The 19,985-nt window shown below is 37.1% G+C and overlaps 1 protein-coding gene across 1 annotated transcript in view; it reads left to right on the top strand.

Moving 5' to 3' along the window:
* The window catches only part of GC (GC vitamin D binding protein), a 34,667-nt gene extending 21,474 nt beyond the window's left edge, over positions 1–13,193 (top strand). Inside the window, exons 8-14 of the mRNA XM_049630032.1 lie at positions 2,551–2,680; positions 3,763–3,965; positions 4,693–4,822; positions 5,273–5,370; positions 7,144–7,276; positions 10,826–10,880; positions 13,134–13,193. Coding sequence (XP_049485989.1) covers positions 2,551–2,680; positions 3,763–3,965; positions 4,693–4,822; positions 5,273–5,370; positions 7,144–7,276; positions 10,826–10,855 — 724 coding nt within the window. The 3' untranslated portion in view covers positions 10,856–10,880; positions 13,134–13,193. The remainder of the gene's footprint in view (positions 1–2,550; positions 2,681–3,762; positions 3,966–4,692; positions 4,823–5,272; positions 5,371–7,143; positions 7,277–10,825; positions 10,881–13,133) is intronic.
* Positions 13,194–19,985: the final 6,792 nt, after the last annotated feature.

Raw genomic sequence — 19,985 nt, 5'->3', positions numbered from 1 at the left:
GACTTTGCTGGTTTATCTTTTCAGTATTTACAGTCTATAATTCACAAGACTTTTTTCTCTAATGGTAATGAAAAAGCCTATTTTGTGTTGGCATCAGATCCTAAGGTTCTCTAATGGTAATAGAAACTACTTTCATGAGTCCTTTAAAAAGAATCTTCCAATAGAAATACTCAAATACTAAATGGCATTTTCTCTAGACCTTCCCTTTAGTTTTCCTTTTGCATTAAGGTAATATATTTAGGAAGTAGAACATAAGGATTTATAATATAAAACCACCTATAGTATATATTATATATATAATATATATGTATTAGATCTTAATCATTAGTTTATACTTGCATTTGTGTCTAGAATTTATCCCACAGAAATAGCACTGAACATGAACAAAGATTTAGTAGATATGTTGCTGCAACATTTCTTTTTAAATATGAATAGATTAGAAGCTTCCAAAATTTCCCTAAAATAGAGAATACTTATATCAATTGTGGTATATCCATAGAAGAATGCCATAGTTTGGATTAAATATCTTATTACAATATAATTAAAACAAACTATAGATTACTAGTAAAAGATATTGAAGATACAAATAAATAGAAAGATATTCCATGATCATTAATGTAAGAATATGGTTAAAATGCTCATACTATTCAAAATAATCTACAGATATAATGCAATCCCTATCGATACCCCAGTGACATTTTTGACAGCAGCAGAAAAAAAAAAGGCATCCTAAAATTCATAATTCATATAGAATGCCAAGGGACTCTGTACAGGCCTAACAATCTTAAAGAAAAACAAAGTTGGAGGCCTCACACTTTATAATTTCAAAACACACTAATAGCAATAATGATCAGGATGCTATGGTACTGGCATAAATACATATATATAAATGTATAAATATATAAATTTATAAATGTATAAATTTATATATATGTAGGTAGATCAATGGAACAGATCCAAATTGGCCAAATTGTTTTCAACAAAGGTGCTGGGACTACACAATGGGGAAAGGATGCTCTCAAATAGTGCTGAAAATATTGGATATCCACATGCTAAGGAATTAAATTGAACTCTTACAACAGATTTGAATATTCAATATGGATTAAACATAAGGCCTAAGACTATAAAACTCTTAGAAGACAAAAGGAAAAGCTTCAGAACACTGAATTTGACAAGGATTTTTTGGAAATGACCAAGAATAGAAAACAAAAGCAAAAATAGATAAATGGAACTACAAACTTAAGCTTCTGTTTAACTATTTAACTATTTAACTCAACAATAACAAAGTATTCAATTCTGTCTAATCAAGTTATTTAAACAGTTCTCCAAGAGATATAGAAATGGCCAACAAGCACATGAAGAGATTTTCAATATCACTAATCAGAAGAGAAATGCAAACCAAAACCACAATAAGAGATCATCTCATACCCTTTAGGATGGCCACTTTCTAAATGAGTGTTGGCAAGAATGTGGAGAAATTGAAATCCTTGTGCACTATTAATGGGAATGCAAAATGGTGTAGCCATTATGAAATACAATATGGAGTTCTCAAAAATTTTAAATTAGAATCGTATGATCCAGCAATCCCACTTTCGCATTCAAAGTAGAATCTCAAGGAGATATTTGCACACCCACGTTCATTGCAGTATTCACAATTGCCAAGAGGTAGAAGAAACCTAAATGTCGTATGCTAAGCAAAATAAGCAGTCACAAGAGGACAAATACTGTGTGATTCCACTTTGTAGTATCTAAAGCAGTGAAAAATCATAGAAACAAAAGGAAAAATGTGGTTGCCACAAGATTGGCGTGGAGGCAATTTTCAATGGGTACAGAGCTTCAATTTAGCAAGGTGAAAAGATTCTGAGGTCTGCTGTATTTACAGATATTTACTTACAGTAAATATACTTAACATTACTGAATTATATGCTCAAATAGTTAAGATGCAAATACTATTATGTGTTTTTGCCAAAATTTTAAAAGAATACTTGTCAATCAGGAATGTTTTCTGTATCATTAAGTGAAAAAGGCAAATATATAAATAGTGTAGCAGAGCAGAATCCTTTATGAAATACTTGGTAAACCTGATGAAATGCTTCAGGGTTATATACCAAAATACCAGCATTTGTTAATTCTGTGATCTAGGGCTATAAGTCTTCATATTCCTTTTATCTGTAGTTTCTAAGAGAATTTATAAACCATCTTTAAAAGTACAATGAGGGGCCACAAAAATAGGCTATTGGTCTTATGAATAGGGACTTAGTGCTTTATTGCTGTCGTAGATCTAACATTTTAAAGGCGTGCTTCGAGTAGGTGGATGGGACAAGAAGAAAAGCTGTGTATCAGTACTAAAAATACAAAATGATTTATTTAGGATGACTGAATTTTGAGTAGCGGCTCTAGCACATAGGAAGCATTGCATAGCAGATGTGTTCCACGCAGCTATCAAGGACAAAGGGTTGAAACTATGGTAATTTTCCTCCAGACTGTATGGTCATAGGGAAAAAGAGAACAGAATATGGGTAACCTAACAATCCATTTTTAACCATTTAGCCATCTCGTAAAATTAGCCCAGAAAGTGCCTACTGCTGATCTGGAGGATGTTTTGCCACTAGCTGAAGAGATCACCACAATCCTCTCCAAGTGCTGTGAGTCTACCTCTGAGGACTGTATGGCCAAGGAGGTAAGAGAATCATCATCATGTACCATGTACTGTGTGGCAGGCACTCTAAATTGCTGGTTACATACATCAACTCAGTGAATCCTCATGAAATTTAAGTGTGTCATTAACTCCGTTTTACAGATGAGTAATGATTAACAGGGATGAATAACTTGAAGTCTTGCAAATAGTAAATGGCAAAGTCCACACACAAGGACAAGATTATCTAATTCCTAAGAATTCCTTACTCTTCCTGCACAACCCAATGCAGTTTAATTATCATTAAACTTCACTTATTTAACTTAATTTTAATGTCTTAAATAATATTTAGACTTGAGTTCAATACACTAGCCACATAAGAAAAAACATTTTTTTAACAAAGTTTACTTAATCTATATACCCAACATGGGGCTCCAACTCATGACCCTGAGATCAAGAGCCACATACTCTACTGAGCCAACCAGGCATCCTACTAGCCACATTTTAAATGTACAATAGCATAAGACAGCATAGATACAGATCATTTCATCAAAGTTCTACTGAACAATACTGCAACAATTATTATTCAAAGCTGCTCATGTTTATACCTGTTATAACTTGATGGTCAATTTTTTTCCATCATTTTTCATTTACATAATCCTTTAGATAGGAATTTGAACTGGTGCTTTAGATAAGGGTTACTCCAAGTCTGGACAGCTTTAGAAATAATAGTGGGGAAAAAAACAGATGATAACAACCTAAGAAAACAGGTCTCCGTTAATAGGTGTTTTTCTATAACCTGACTTATAACTTTTCATCTATACCATGCCAAGGTTTGTAAGCCTACATAAGACTTCCTCTTTTTTTTTTAATATTTGTTTTTGAAAGAGAGACAGACAGAGCATAAGCAGGGGAGGGGCAGAGAAAGAGGGAGATCTAGAATCTGATGCAGGCTCCAGGCTCTGAGCTATCAGCACCGAGCCCAACACAGGACTTGAACTTGTGAACTGCGACATCATGACCTGAACCAAAGTCCGACTGAGCCACCCAGGCACCCAAGCCTTCCTTGTTTTTAATTAGGCCAACCAAGAAACTAACAATGCACAAACTCACAATTGCTTTTGCAGCTGCCTGAATACACAGTAAAGATCTGTGACAACTTAGCCACAAAGAATTCTAAGTTTAAGGACTGTTGTCAAGAAAAAACGCCCATGGACGTTTTCATGTGCGCTTACTTCATGCCTGCTGCCCCAACACCAGAGCTGCCAGCTGTTGAGCTGCCCACAGGTCAAGACGTATGTGATAAAGGAAACACCAAAGCCATAGATCAGTGAGTTAACTGGAGTAACTTTCTTTCTTGACAGTATGGATATTCACTAGCATTAAGTGACAAAGAAATTAAATGGAAGAAAGGGTAAACCTTTATCTGTTTTGATCCAACAAAAACTAAAAATACACCCTTGCTGCATATACCCTAAGTTGCATAAGCTACAAGTATATGCATATTCATTGCATAGAAATATTTCACAAATAGGTTGTATTAACAGGTCAGAAAGTTATCAATATTAGAGAGCAGAATGGAGACTAACTTTAGGCTGGAAGTCTGTATTTGTCCAAGTACGATTTTTATAAATGCATAGATAACAATGGAATAAAACAATGGAAGAATTTATAGAAATCTGTTTTCATAGAAAAGCCAATTAAGGCTTTTACTTGATGCTTTATGTGAGATTCATGGTGTTATAGTTGCACAAAAGCTAGTTCCATGTTATTTTGAAATAGATAGGTTTCTATAGAACATATACATATGCATATATAGTACACACAGCTTTAATTCATTATGAACTAGTCAGAATAGTTACAAAGCAACTGCTAATAATTTGCATTTCAATGAGAATATTAATCCAAAATCTGTCAATTTGGAGTCACATTTACTTAAATCTTTTATTTTTAGTTAAGATGCAGAAGTCAGGTGATCTGCCTTTTTATAATACAGAGAACATTTACACAAATCTACACATGTTAAAGAGCATTCTCTCCTTTCTCTCTCATACCAGATATATATTTGAACTAAGTAGGAGAACTCCTCTTCCAGAAGTATTCCTCAGTAAAATCCTTGAGCCAACCCTGAAAAGCCTTGCTGAATGTTGTGAGTCTGAGGACTCTGCTGCCTGCATTAATACACAGGTACTATATGCTCTATTTTCTTCAGCAACCTTGGTTTAGGTCGAGTTGGAAAACTGTAGCTCATGGGCCAAATCTGACCCCATATCTGTGTTCACATGACCCATGAGCCAAGAATGGTCTTCTAATTTTTTTAATTTTATGACACATTAAAATGTGAAACTCAAAATTCAGGATTCATAGTGTTTCATTAGAACACAGCCTCACTCCTTGTTTACATATTGTTTATAGCTGCTTTTGTGTTCTATTGGCAGAGTTGAATAATTATAAAAGAGACTATATGGTTTACAAAACCTAAAATATCTACTATCTGGTTTTATGTAGAAAATGTTTGCCAATGTCTGGTGTAGATAATAAACACACATAATAACACATTACACGGAATTCTGATTAATGCCTCATAGAACAGTGCTTCAAGACAAATAATTTTGTTATGTAATTGTTTTCTTACAGGGCCCTCAACTGAAAAAGGAATTATCTTCTTTCATTGACAAGGGACAAAAACTATGTGCAGATTATTCAGAAAACACTTTCACAGAGTTTAAGAAGAAGTAAGGAAATTTTCGGTTTCCTCCACATTTATCAAAAATATTAGCATGGTATTATGATTTGAAAGTATAGTTGAAGACTTGAGACTTTAAAAAGTAGAATCTGATATTTATATGGAGTTCTATCTAAATGGAGTTCTTTTTGGAGGGGAAAAATGGTCATGTGTATCAGGTGAGATATCAATTAGAACACAGCCACAAAAGTATATTTATAAGACCTATAGGAACTTCATAAAAAAAACAAAAACAGATTAGCCCACAGTTCATCAACATTCTTGCCCTAAAGCCACATGTAGATATTGCTATCAATAACTGAGGAACTGTAAAACTACTGAAGTTATCTAACTTCATGGCAGATGGTCTGACAAACAACCCAAACTTTCAATCAAGTGTAGTACCACCCATGACCAGCATGTATTCTCTATAAATTGAAGATACAAACGTTAATTAATCATCAATAATGTTGTACAATAGTCAGTAGTCCTATTTCTCAAGAACGGCCATAAAAGTGAAAGAAATTTTGCTGGGTTCCTAAAGACCCATTGCATTCCTAGTTTCATTAAGTAGATTGCTCACATCCATTTCAAATCATCTTGCTCAACATAGGCCTAAAGCAAGCACAAATAGAACTCCACAAAAAGACCAAAGAATCCCCAAAAGTAGGACCCCAATGAAGTCTACTTTAGCAAAGTTCTAAAATGAAAAACTGTGAAAGCCTGAAGTTCAAAATATTCCCCAATTATAAAAAAATAGTATAGAATAACATTAAACAGATAATCCAAGTTTTGTACTCCAGGGTCGCATGGGACAATTACTGATATTTTTAACATACTGAGATTATAGAAATTATCAATATAGTGGAATTGACATGTAGGGTTATAAAATCACAAGACAGACTAGAGTCTAGGTATTTGAAACACTGCACCAGGGTACGCGCACACACACACTTTCTCCATCCTCTGAGTTCCTCCTGGTCTGACTTGCCTCCCCTTCCAGCTGGGACCAACTCATTTCAGTAATGCTTTTATAAGCAAACCAGCCCCCCTCATCCTCCTGTGCTTTCCCAGGATCCACCTTACCCCAACTAGATAAATTCGGGTTTCTACTACCTCCCATTGCCCACAACTGGGCTGGCAAACAGTTCCTGGAGAAGGTAGGAAAACCAGACTGAATTGCCCATTATAACAATAGAGAGATACCAAGATTATAGACCATTCAAATTGGGAGAGAATCTAGAGAACTCAAGTCCTAGCACCATCTTGAAAGTGAGGTGGAGACATAATGGATAGTAGAGCTAAAAACAAGAGCCCGTTTCTGACCTTCTTTGTGTTTTCCAACATAGCCAGTTGGAAAGTAGGCGCGCTGAGGGGGAAGTTGTATAAAGTGAGTAAAGAGAAAAAAGATTAAGGTGGCATAAAGTCCTGACAGGGAAAGGCTTTTTAAGGAACTTGAAATGTAGTACAGGAGAGAAGATAGAACATCAGCAAGAATAGGAGAGGAAGTCTTCTATGTTGATATAATGGAGCAAATGAAGGGGGAAGCCTGGAGTTCAAATCTAGCAGCAATTTGTAAATTTACTTTTAGGATCTGAGAAGAGCTGGAGATTTCATTTTCTAACCTCAAATTGAGTCGCTAAGAATCACTCCACAGACCCGTAATTTAAGAACAACTATTTCCATCTTTGTATTGTAAAAGACCAGAAGTGGGTTATCATTTTGTATGAGAAAGGTTTATAAAATACAAGTATGGAAACCTTACATAAATATGGTTTTTCAGACTAGCAGAACGATTAAGAGCAAAATTGCCTGACGTCAGTGCCCTGGAACTCCAAGGGCTGATTGACAAGCGTTCAGACTTTGCCTCCAAGTGCTGTTCCGTAAACTCACCTCCTCTCTACTGTGATTTAGAGGTAAGAAAATTTAACCCCCTCCTTATCACCCAACAGCATTTTAAGAACTTGTGTACTCAGATTTACTCATTCCTTTGTTATTGAAATGCCCGTATGTGGCAGACTTTTCCTGATATTTTCATTGTAAAGACAAAAGTTGTTTCCTGATTATGCCAATTTAAAAGCAAATGAGGCAGTTAAACTTTTTTAACAAAAGGTTTGTGAATACAACAAAGTACAGGGCAGGGTTTTTCCCAACTGTAGGTGGTAACATATTAACAGCTTTTTAATGTTTATTTTTGAGAGGGAGAGGGGGAGGGGGGGGGTGCTGGTGATACAACAGCTGCATTAGGTTGCCTTATCCCAGGAAAATAAAGTTACCTTACCTAGGAGTTGTTATCAGATTTTGCTCTGACAGTCTCATTCAATTTTAAGAAATATTTTTCTTTTACATTCTGTCAAAAAATAGCAATTCTACAACCCTTTCCTAGTCCCTTTTATCTGCTTATCCAATTACACTTTCCTTTTTGACATCATCAAAAGACAAACTGAACTGCACACAACACAGGCTTCCTTCAAGTCTCTTGCTTTTCATTTGACTTGCTTTTCCATTACTTTCTATAACATATTGCCATTTAAAACCTTTGTATTTTCAATTACAATGATGAAAAGGCAGGTTCGTAACTATTTTCTTGCTTTATAACCAGTAAGTGTGGAGCCGTGCTGCTGAGCAACCAGTCTTTCAGTAATTGCTAGCAAAGAGGGAGATAAATGGAGTTGAGGCACTTGCGCATATTTGATGGTCTGGAGCACTCAGAAGAGACCTCTGCTATTTGTATGAGCCTTTTAGATGGTCTTTCCACACTCATCTCACAGCTGGGTAACCAAGCTGCCTCTGCTTTCTGACTTCAGCTTACAACAGCATGTTCTTTGATCAATGCTTGGTATGCATATTTGTCCTGTGACTCTGTAATATTTGGGGTATAATTTATTAAATCCCCTTGTCCTATATTTGACAAATTTTTTCCTGAAAAATAATGCCTATCTACTACACTGACTCCAAAGTCATTTATATCCAGGGATCTGCCTCTATCTGCCATTCTAAATATACTTGGCACAGCCACTAGAAGAACGGCCAAGGGGCTTCTGAACCAGACTAAATTAACATTAGGAGTTGACCTATCCCTACCCCTCACCCTGATCTTGAAATGACCAGCAAATAGCCACCAGTGTAATTTTCTTTTAGCTTCACCATGGTACCCTCAGAACTAGTTCTATTATATTATTATTATCCCATAGAAGCTCATTAGCTGCAGAAACAGTTGTAAAATTAGACTGTAATTTTTTTTCCTCTCCACCCATCATTCAGTCCAGGCACTACCATGGATTCTTCTGCGAACTCATTACTATGCTCCTCTAAGATCCCAACAGAGTGCTAGGGGCATTAAATATGGTTTCAGAAAGTTTCAGAAAGTCTCTGTTACATGCTGGAGTTGGTCATTACAATTTTGACAACAAAGACAACCGCAAATGGCCAAGTGGGAGCCAGGCAAGGAGGAGACAGACTCTCTCCTCCCCCTTTCTTTCGCCCATACTACAGGGGAGACTGGCATATCCACTACAGCTTATCCTAGCTCTTAGAAGTAGCTTTTATGATCCTCAACATCATAGCCAGCATTTATTAAGCCATTATTAAATGTGAAGGATAATAGCCTTACGTGCATGTATTTATAAAATTATCTAAAACCTTTCTAAGTGAAAGGTACGATTTTTAATTTCCCTTTTACAGATGGGTCTAAGGAAATATGCAAAGATTACCAGATGTTAGGAAAATCATGTTTATTCCTTTGCAGTCCATTACTCTCACTCCAGGCATGGTCATAGACTTCAGCCCCAACTTAGCTAATGATGATAAAAAAATCAAAGTATAGATACCAAAAGACTTAATTATTGACTGAAATCCAAAATTATTTCTGAAGTTGAACAAAAATTGTGCTGGGTCAGCTTTGTCCATCTGAATGCCACCCATCCCACTACCTTGCTCTTCTTCCATTAGTTATACTTATTTTGCTTCAACAATCCTTTTTTACTGGCTTCATCCAATTTAAAGTTACTTCTCTCCTGACCTTGAATAAGACATTCTAGACACTACTCCCTCATTATTTTTCTTTTCTCCTCCCCTTACAGCCAAGATTTTTGAAATAGTATGTTCTCTTTCCTCACACCTGTTAATTCTTTAGTTCTTCACAGAACTTCTGATGGTACCATAACAATAACATTACACTGACCATCTCCTTCTTGCTAAATCTAACCAACGTTTTTCAGTCCTTTTCTTACCAGCCTTCTCTGCAAAAACACTTGACACCCACAACTATTCCTTCCTTCTTGAAACAATTTCTTTGGCATCTGTATCATCATTTTCTACCTTTTGTCCTTCTAGTTTTCCCTTCTCATGCTGTTTTATACTGTCCTCTTCTAGCCATCCTTTACCTCCTTTCCAGAGTTTTCTTCCTTGATCTTTATAGTACATTTTCCTTGAGCATTCTCATCCAAAGACATGCCTTTAATCTCCAAATCCCTACCTTCAGGCCAAGATCTCTTCCTTCAGCACTGAGCATTTTATCCAACTTTATGGGGCTCTCTTGTTCCAGAAGAAATTCAAATTCAACGTGACCCAAATCTTCCCCTTAAAAACCTCCTCTTGTATTTCCTAAACTTATGAATATCACAATTCACCCACTGTCTAAGATAACAAATACTCCTGTATTTCACCTGTTTTCCATATTCGTCCAAATTCCAAATCCTACTGATTCTAGGATTCTAACACCTCAGTATCTTGGTCTCCCTATCTACTTCTAAGTTACTGGTACTTAAATTGAGGCAATCCTTTGCCTGGATTACAACATCCCGATTGGTTGTATCCCCCCCCCTTCCTTTTCTTACACCTAACTTCATCTCTATACAGAGATCAGAATAATCTTTGTAAACTACCAAATAGTTAATACATTCCTATAATTGCTCTCCATTGCATCTAAAGTTTTGTTTTGTTTTTAAATAGAGTTTGGACCTTTGCCCCTTCAGTCAGATCTACCATTACTTCTTGTTCTTCCTCCTTTGACTCCTCTGAACTATTTGCAAGTTTTCAATTACCTTAAGCTTGCTCTTACCTCAAGGATTTTGCACATTATGACTCATCCCCTATTGCCTAATCCTTCTACTTCATCCTGACTAAATTTTTCAAGTTTCAGGATACAATTTAAACCTCACCTCCTCTGGGAGTCCTTCCCTGACACTCAAGCTCTTCTGTTTTCTCTTTGTCCTCTGTGCACACCCAATAATTAGATCTTATTAACTATTGACTTTTTTTCTGGTCTGTTTTTCCTGGGACACTGTAAATTTAAGAGCAGAGACAGTATAAAACCCAGTGTGAATGATGGCCAATAAATAATTTATTATGAAACGACATTTTGACAAGAATCTTTTCCCCAAGCAAGTTTCACATTTTTGTATACCATCTGCAACAGTCTACAAAATACTTTATGACTTAGAAGACATTTTTTTTCATTGCAGATTGAGGCTGAAATGAAAAATACCCTATAGTCCTGATGCAGGTGTATTGTCTTAGGTAAGTATAGTTTTTGAAGGCAGCAAAGAATGTAGATTTATACAATGTATTTTAAACATCAGCATTTGAATAGTCTCCTTTCTGTTAGCTATTCAAACTGATTTTACAGATGAAAATATTAAGTATGTGAAAAAGTTAAAGAGCTTATACAAGCATACACAACCAACTTCTGACCTGTCTAGGACTAGAAAACAGGTCTCCAGCTTGATATGTACCTATTACAACCTCACATCTAAGGTAATGACAGCACAGAGATCATTTCAGGGATTTTGATGAATTAAAAGTTTAAAGATTTAAAGACCGAGTCCATCAAGTCTTAAAGACCACAGGGCTCTTAGGAGGAGAAAGGCATTTTTCAAATTAAAGCATGTTTGAAATATTCTCACTCGCTTATTTTAAGTATTACATTTTTACCCATTAAAAAATACATGAAGAGGCTAAGAACAGAAGCTAGAACCCCATACTTTAAACTGAAGGTGACCTCAACTCTGCAAATTAACAAAATTATTCTCTCCAGATTTAATTATATTCATTTTAAAGAGATTACTTCTGAGATTTAAAGTGATGAAAACAATCATTTGGGTTTATCTCAGACCTTACTTGAACTGAGGCTTTTCACCACTGTAAGATTTTTATTTTGCTAAATTACTGACAACATTCTTAAGAATGATGTGGAAGCAAAAACCATTGACTAAGGAAATTAAATTCTTCTACCACATTCAGCCTTTCAATATAAACTATTTGCATCTGAAACAGTAAAAAAGAAAATTAACACTCAGAGGCAGTACAATGGAGGGGGTGGTGGTCACAGAAATTTGGGGAATTGCCCAGTCTACATTAGAATCTCCACTCCAACTATCCGTCTCTATGAGCAAGTTATCTATACCCCCTAAAGCTCGGTTACCTTTTTTGTAAAAAGAAAATTACAACTGCTCCTCCCAGCATGGTTGTAACGATGAAGGTGAGGTGACGTGTATAAAATGCCAAGAAATACTATTAGCAAAGTTGCTACAGTTGCTTCTATTACAGATGTAAATCTAAACTAAAACAAGTTTCCCCCAGAGAGTCTTTTCAGATTTTAAATTGCTCTAGAATAGATCCATTTTCTTTTGATTTTTCTCTTACTAGAACACATCAGCTCTCCAATGACAGAAGTGGCACATATTTTTTAGTAGGAAGCAGTTCCTACAACTGTTAAACCAACTGGCTAGCGCTGCCTGCCTTCTCAGTGAAAGCCTTCATCTCGTCAGAGATTTGGCCTTGGAGAAGCAGAAGCCTTTGTCTCAAGGTGTTCTCATCCTCAAGGACACCTATGATTCAGGTCTTCCAGTCAACAGTGTGATGCTATTTGATTAACTAAAACCATTGTAAACCTGAGTTGTCATCTGGACAGTTACTGGTCCCCTTGATCATTTTCTTTCTTCAAGCCCCAAAATTGATGGATTGTGGCCACATTTGTAGGTCTCACTGGAGAATTATGGTCTCTTAATAAATCCCATAAATCTAGTTATCTTTTTTCTTCAGCTTTGGAAATAGTGTTCCCCGAGTTGTCAACAGATAAAGGATTTGGTCCACATTGAAGATTCAAGTTGGGTAGAAAGCACTACCAGAATTACACTCAGCAGGTGCTTACATGAGAGAAACCTAAGAACTCAGCATAGCCAGGTGCTTACACTTTGAAAGAAACAAGTGAGGAAAACACAGGTGTGTCTGTCTCATCCTCAGACATAACCTCACACAGGACAATGAAAGGTAGAATTTCTTGCACGGTGCAAATAGAACTATGGTATAACTGCTGTAGTATCTTGGGGGGGGGGGGTGGGAATCAAAACGGAGACACATTTGGCTCATTACAATGTAGAAGGGGATTTGATAAGAACTTACACTAAGTGTTTTACTAAAATAAAAAAGTATCATCTCAATCCCATGACTAAGAAGCCTCATGGTTGCTGTGTTTTTTGCTATGGCAGAGAACATTCTCAGAGCACAAAGCTACATACATCCTTAGTTCAAAGAAGAAAAGCTATGATATACCTTGGCATAACAACAGTGATGGCCTTAGGTACAGGTTTTGGGAATTTCTTACATTTTTATTCTGGACCCATCAGGTGGGTCACAGTGGATATATGGGTCATGCTAGACAGGTTTCTCTTAAAACATAAAAATAACCTGATCTTATAAACTTCTGCTGAGCAATATTATGATTGTGCCCATTAGCTGTTTGTCTAACATTTATTTGCCTTGTTCTCCTAGATCTAGTGCTGGAACCACCCTGGGAACAACATCTGATGGCCTTACCTAAGCAAAACCAGAGCTCCTGGGGAGACCAGTAGAATACTTCCTGCTTTTTATTAACTACAGTATCTTTATACAATGAGAAGTATGATAATTTGCTATAAAATAAAAACAATGCAGATCATAAATGTCACCAAGGATGTCACCACGTTGATCTTCAGCGCTGTCCCTGTGATTTTCACAAAAATGCTGAGATAGGCAGCCCCCACCTTACAAGCACCTGTTTTCTATCTATTTCTAGAAGATTCACAACGTTAAGTATCCACTTTCAAATTCCCAGTACACGAAGTTCCATTCCTTAATTGCTCCTCAGGCCTAATAGGTACCATTAAGGAAAAGTTAGCCAGGCTTCTATCATAAATAGCCTGGGATTACTCACTTCCTTAAGAACCATCACCACCACCTTCTGGAGAAAACCTTGCTCCCAGGTGCAGGTTGTATGGGATTAAGTAACATCTACCTTGCAAAAAGAAAATCTCTGTGGCCTGAACAAGTTTTTGTTAAAGATGACTCCTCAGAGCAATTTATTGGGTCAAAATTCTAAAAACCTGATTTCAGCTTAATCCAATTTATCATGTGTACACTGCAGAGAATATTTCTATGTGCTTTCTCTGCTCAGGGAAAGTGAAGGTGTTCTAACTCAACATATTTAGTTTTGAAAAAAAGATCATACCTTTCAAATAAATACATCTCAAACCAATACAAGCCAAGGAAAACTTCTATATTTATAATTAATTACCTGAAGGACTTTACATTTATCTCATGGTAGATATAGAGTTCTATGGTAGAGATATAGATTTTATAGCAAATGTAACTGGAGTCACATTAACCAAAGTCATCCCTGGTCACTCCTCAAGATTCTAAGTCCCAGTAGGGAGAATTTCATTAACTAAGTCAAGGTCAAATGCTCAAGACTTTAGCTGCCAGTATCTGGGAAGTAAAATGCCTGTCCCTTTGCAGTGTCAGTAGAAGGTTGAGTCCTACCTTACACAAATATTCCCTAATGTTAGGAAATTAACCTCAAATGAGTTCTTCAGATACAATGAAGAAAAAAAAAAAAAGAGGCAACCAACTATACGCTACATACTTAGGCAGTATTTTAGATTTCTTAAAGTTCTTTATCATTTCTGAAAGTACCTTGCTGAAGTTTCAAAACCAATTCTGATATGTAAACATCACAGATAAAAATGAGAGAATGAAACTCCAAAAGGCAAATGAATGGCCCAATGCAACAATAAAGAAGAAGAGACTTCGTTTTCAAGGTCCAGTATGCCATGCAAGATTAATGGGCATACTTGAAGAATGTGTTCCTTAACTAAACTACTTCTGGAAACAATCTAGTTTAGCTCCCTTGGAGAGTCACAATTTACTGTGTACAATTCAGTTTTCCCTAAATTTAACCACAGACCACCTTTTTCTTTGGATGTCACCCAGAATTATCTCTCTGTAAATTTAATCTTGGAAAATTCTACTGTTCTTATTTGAGAAATTACATTCACAAAATGTTCATTAATCACTACAAACAAGTCAATTTTCGTCAAGCATTTTTATGCCTGACCAAGCAGCACCGGGTGTTTTTTTACCACTAAGTATTCAGTAAGTATTACATGATGGGCTGAAGTAGTGTTTTCAGGGCTCCTGTGGATAGATTTTCCAGCCAATTCCGAACACCTTTCATTATTTTTTTATATTAAGCATATCTGACCCAAATACACCATCGTTCTAATGCAAGAATTTTAATTTTAGACTTTATATGCATAATTATGCCTGTATTTGTTCCACTTTATGGGAAGCAGAGGTCTTTTGAGAAGATATTGCCAAAACTTACACTTACTTCCTAAGTGCTTCTCATCGTTAAAGACATGCTTTTGAATTTCCATATACTGTCAACCATAGCTGAATTTACTTGTGTCTATTAAATAATCCTCAGTTTTTTATGCATTGCTTATCACCTTCTTCCAGAAACCAAATACTCACCATGATAAAACAAATAAAACTGTGTATTTCTAAAAATGGCACTTACACACTATATCGATAAGGGTTCTCCAAGAAAATAGAACTAAGAGGAGATAGAGAAATAAAGAGATTTTATAGAATTGGCTTACATAGTCATGGAGCCAGCAAGCCTGAAGTCCACAAGGCAGGCCAACAGAGTGGAAACCACAAAGGATTTGTTTCCGTGCTGCAGCTTTGAGGTAAAAGTCTCCTCTGGAAAGTCTCAGTTTTTCCCTTTAAAGCCTTTGACTGATTGGATGAGGCATTTGCATATCATCAAGAGTAATCTCCTTTACTTCATGTCAGCTGATGGTAGATGTCAATCACATCTGCAAAATACATTTACAGAAATGTCTAGACTAACATTTGACTAAACAAATGGCCCCCATAACCTAGCCAAACTGACACAAAAAAGGGTGGCCATCACACAAAACTTCTTTTATTTGCACTGTCCTTTATCAGGCTTACTGTCTTTCAAATTGTAGTACTAACCCCCTGTGCTTTTCTAGATGCCTAAGTCACTTCACAGGTGATTCTCAGAACTGTCACCTGAGAACCATCACCTTAATTGGTCTACGCCATCAATACCTTTTCCCTGAAATCCTTCAACAAAAACAAAGCTCTTTTTTTATGGAGATTTTAATTTAAAAACATAGCAAAGGCATTGTGTCTATGATGTCATTTAATTCAACAGCAATAAACTCTCATGAAACAAGAATTCCATCAACTTGACAGTGTACCCAATTTCCAAATAGCTAAAAATAAATCTGAAGGCTTAGAAGCTTGTGTTTTTATGACTCTGATCTTCCCACCACGAAAGCCTCACCTTCACCCAAATGAGAGACCAACAATTCCCAGAGACACAGATTTAACTAGTCTTTTTTTTTCTTTTCTTTTCAAATTTTTATTTAAATTCTAGTTAGTTAACACATAGTGTAATATTGGTTTCAGGAGTAGAATTCAGTGATTCATCAAAAAGACAAATACCATATGATTTCACTCATGTGGAATTTAAGAAACAAAACAGATGAACCTAAGGAGGATTGGTGGCGGGAGAGAGCAAGGAAAATAAGCCACAGGACTCTTAAAGATAGAGAACAAACTGGGGATTGATGGAGGGAGGTGGGTGGGAGAGGGGCTAGATGGGTAATCAGTCTTGAGTGGAACCTGAAGTGCAAAAGCCTGCAAATCACTGCCTTAGAAGCTTGACACCCTCACCCACATTAGGAAAAGGGAGACATCTGAAATTAACTAGTTAAGGACCTTTAGGCTAAGGGTAAATTTATTTGTTTTTTAAGTTTATTTTAGAGAGAGAGAGAGAGAGCAGCGGAGGGGCAGAGAGAGAGGGAGAGAGAGAGAATCCTAGCCAGGCTCAGCACTGTGACTATAGAGCCCTACTCGGGGCTTGAACTCACTAACTGTGAGATCATGACCTGAGCCGAAATCAAGAGTCAGATGCTTAGCCAACTGAGCCACCCAGGTACCTGGGGCAAGGGTAAATTTCTAACATCATTTTCTCTAGGTCTGCCATTGCATTAGGAAAATGTTGTCAATTATACAACGCGGGGCACCTTAGTGGCTCAGTCTGTTAAGCGGCTGACTTTAACTCAGGTCATGATCTCACTGTTCCTGGGCTTAGGCCCTGCATTGGGCTCAGTGCTGATAGTGGGGACACTGGACCCTGCTTCGGAATCTGTGTCTCCCTCTCTCTCTCTCTGCCCCTTCCCCTGCTCACTCTCTCTCTCTCTCTCTTTCTCAAAAGTAAATAAACATTTTTTTTTAATTATTCAGTGAAATTTTTGTCTCCCATTAAAGAAACCCAGTCATAGGGGAGGATTCTTGGTTTCTGCTCAGGTCATGATCTCACAGTTCGTGAGTTTGAGCCCTGCGTGGGGCTCGGCACTGTCAGTGCAGATCCTGCTTGGGATTCTCTCTCTATTCCCTCTTTTCTGGCCCCTCACGGTTTGTGCTGTCATGTGTTCTCTCTCTTTCTCAAAATAAATAAATAAACTTGAAAGAAAGAAAGAAAGAAAGAAAGAAAGAAAGAAAGAAACCTAGTCATAGATAATCAAGTCAAAAGATGCCCCTTTCCAGAAGCTATTCCATCCTTATCCATTTCTTCCAGGATCTGAGCTTTTTTTTCCCCTTAGGCCAAGAAAAGTACCTAATTATTCCTTGCACTGCACCCACCACCACAAATCTTCCTGTTGTATAACTAATGCTTTTCAGCAAATTCTAGTTTGCAATTAACAATAGTACCTACTTACCTATCCACAGATGAGCGGTTTAGAAGTCCTGTATTGTTTTTATCCCAGTAAGAAAGTTTCCAACAATGAACTAGTGTCTCTTCCCACGCTTCAATATCAGAAATATGGATCTTTGTCACATTGTGTGCTGCACCATGAAAAGCCTCTGGAAGGCGTGCCTGTTTCAAATAAAAATCTTTGCCTCCACCTTGTGGTTGACAGGCCTAAAGACAGATGGCCGTGCAGAAATCTATTCTGAAATCAGATTTTCATAAAACGGACAGTACTAATCACCTGGAATATGCTTACTTTGTGCTACAGCTCTATTTAGAACAACATGAAAAGCCAAGTTAACAAGATATAGAAGTTTAAACTTTTCTAGGAGATTTTAACAACTGTGTCAATTTGGCAACTTTGTACTCAACACAACCGAATGATCAGTCTAATTTTTTCATTTAGTTCCTGAGAATGTTTAAAATTTTGAGAAAAAAAAAATTAAGCCATTTTTCTCTCTTTAAATACAGCATAAGTGATGGAGTAAGAATTAGGTAAGAACCTGTAAAAGACTAGGTAAGAACATGTAAAAAAAAAAAAAAAACAAAAACTAGTATGATACTTCACTTTTTACACACTGTATCGTTGTCTATAACTGACCTGTGTGCTTCGGGGCCAAAATATAACTCGAAAACAGAGTTTGGGATAAAGAGGAACAAGAGGTGTATTGCTTAGTGGGGCAAGGAGGCTGAAGCAGGCTAAGGTCTTCAGAAACTGCAAGCCTACCCAGAGGAAGGGGCTTGACGATGCGGTGGGGTGGGTAGGGAAATACAGGACCTAGTCGGTTTATACACGAATTGTGTGTGTGTGCCAGCCTCCTTAGTGGTTTTTCAGGCTGTGTGGTTCCTGAAACAAAAGACCAAAAGAGGAGGAGAGGTTTGGGGAAGAGAGGAAAAAGGTTACTTTAAAATCAAGCTCCTCTGAAGAATAGTGCAGCCATCTTGATTTTTGTTCAACTTCATGCTTTTAAGCAGTTTTGATGTTACTTTTTCGGAAACTTTCCTCTATGATCTCAACTAATCTTCACATTTACATGAAGCAGATAATCCAGATCCTAACACATTTAATTTACAGGTAACATGGGTTCGGTGAGATGAACACAAGCTAACAGCGAAGACTGATCTAGCAATACTGAACATGCACTAAGCACTTCCCGTAAGTCAGGTACAGCATGTACTACTTGGTAAGTGTGCCACTTACTATGGCTTAGTCAAAAGCCACCCTGACAGAGCAGCTGAAGACAATTGCAATCATTAAAAGTTTGCTCATGTCTATCCGAGTTGACTGAGCTCAGGGTCTCTCTCGTGCAGTTGCAGTCAGGCAGCAGTGGGGCCCATCCTGAAGGTGGTTCCATTCACATAAGCTGGACTGGGCCAGAAAGGAACCAGCGGGCGGGCTCCAGGTAGTCTGGTCAGGTGGTCTTGTCAGGCAGCCTCAGGACAGCCAGACCTTTCTTAGGTGGCTACAGATTCCTGAGTTTCCCAAGACATAATGGTGGCAGCTGTCCTTTCTTTCTTTCTTTTTTTTTTTTAATGTTTTTATTTATTTTTGAGAGAGAGAGAGCTGGGGAGGGGCAGAGAGAGAGGGAGACACAGAATCTGAAGCAGGCTCCAGTCTCTGAGCTGTCAGCAGAGTCCCATGCGGGGCTCCAACTCGTGAACTGAGATCATGACCTGGATTGAAGTTGGACTGAGCCACCCAGGTGTCCCTGGAAATTGCCCTTTCTAATCAACCCTTCGATGTCAGGCAGCATCCTTCCCACTGCATTTTTTTTTTTACTTATTTTTTTTTTATTTATATTGATAACATACGGTATAGTCTTGGCTTCAGGAGTACAACCCAGTGATTTATCACTTACATATAACACCCAGTGCTCATCCCAGCAAGTGTCCTCCTTAATGCCCATTACCCATTTAGCCCATGTCTCCACCCAACAGCCCTCCAGCAACCCTCAGTCTGTTCCCTGTATTTAAGAGTCTCTTATGGTTTGCCTCCCTCTCTGTTTTTCTTATTTGTCCTTCCTTTCCCCTGTGTTCACCTGTTGAGTTTCTCTTTCCACTGCATTCTATTTTAACAGGCAGTGCTTCAAGACAAGATGAGATAGACTGCATTTGTTGTTGAATGAAGTATCAAATAATTTGCAAACATTTTAAAACCACCCTCCAGATAAAATCTGTAGATCAACCTATTTGTCATTGGCAATGGCTATGCAGAATATGACAAAGCACTCCTAAGCTTGGAGAAATCATGTAAATAGGAGTCTAAGCCAAATATAGATTTGCTGAACAGAAAGAAAATCACCATTTTTAAAAAATTACTTTCTAGATCAGTAATCTGAGAAGTAGTGCATAGAATAAATTTAGATATTATAAAATTAATCAGATGAAAATAAGAAACTAATATAAACTCAGAATAAGGTCAAAACTACTACAAACTTACCATTGAAAAAAGTGAATTAGTCTACAATGAGTTTTTCTCGTCCAGTTTATCATATTTGGCTTATTGTCATTCATAT

This window comes from Panthera uncia, chromosome B1 (genome assembly GCF_023721935.1).
Source record: "Panthera uncia isolate 11264 chromosome B1, Puncia_PCG_1.0, whole genome shotgun sequence".
In the NCBI taxonomy this organism is placed as follows: Eukaryota; Metazoa; Chordata; class Mammalia; order Carnivora; family Felidae; genus Panthera; species Panthera uncia.
The sequence above is the reverse complement of the archived record's forward strand: the minus strand, read 5'-3'. Positions and strand labels throughout refer to the sequence as shown.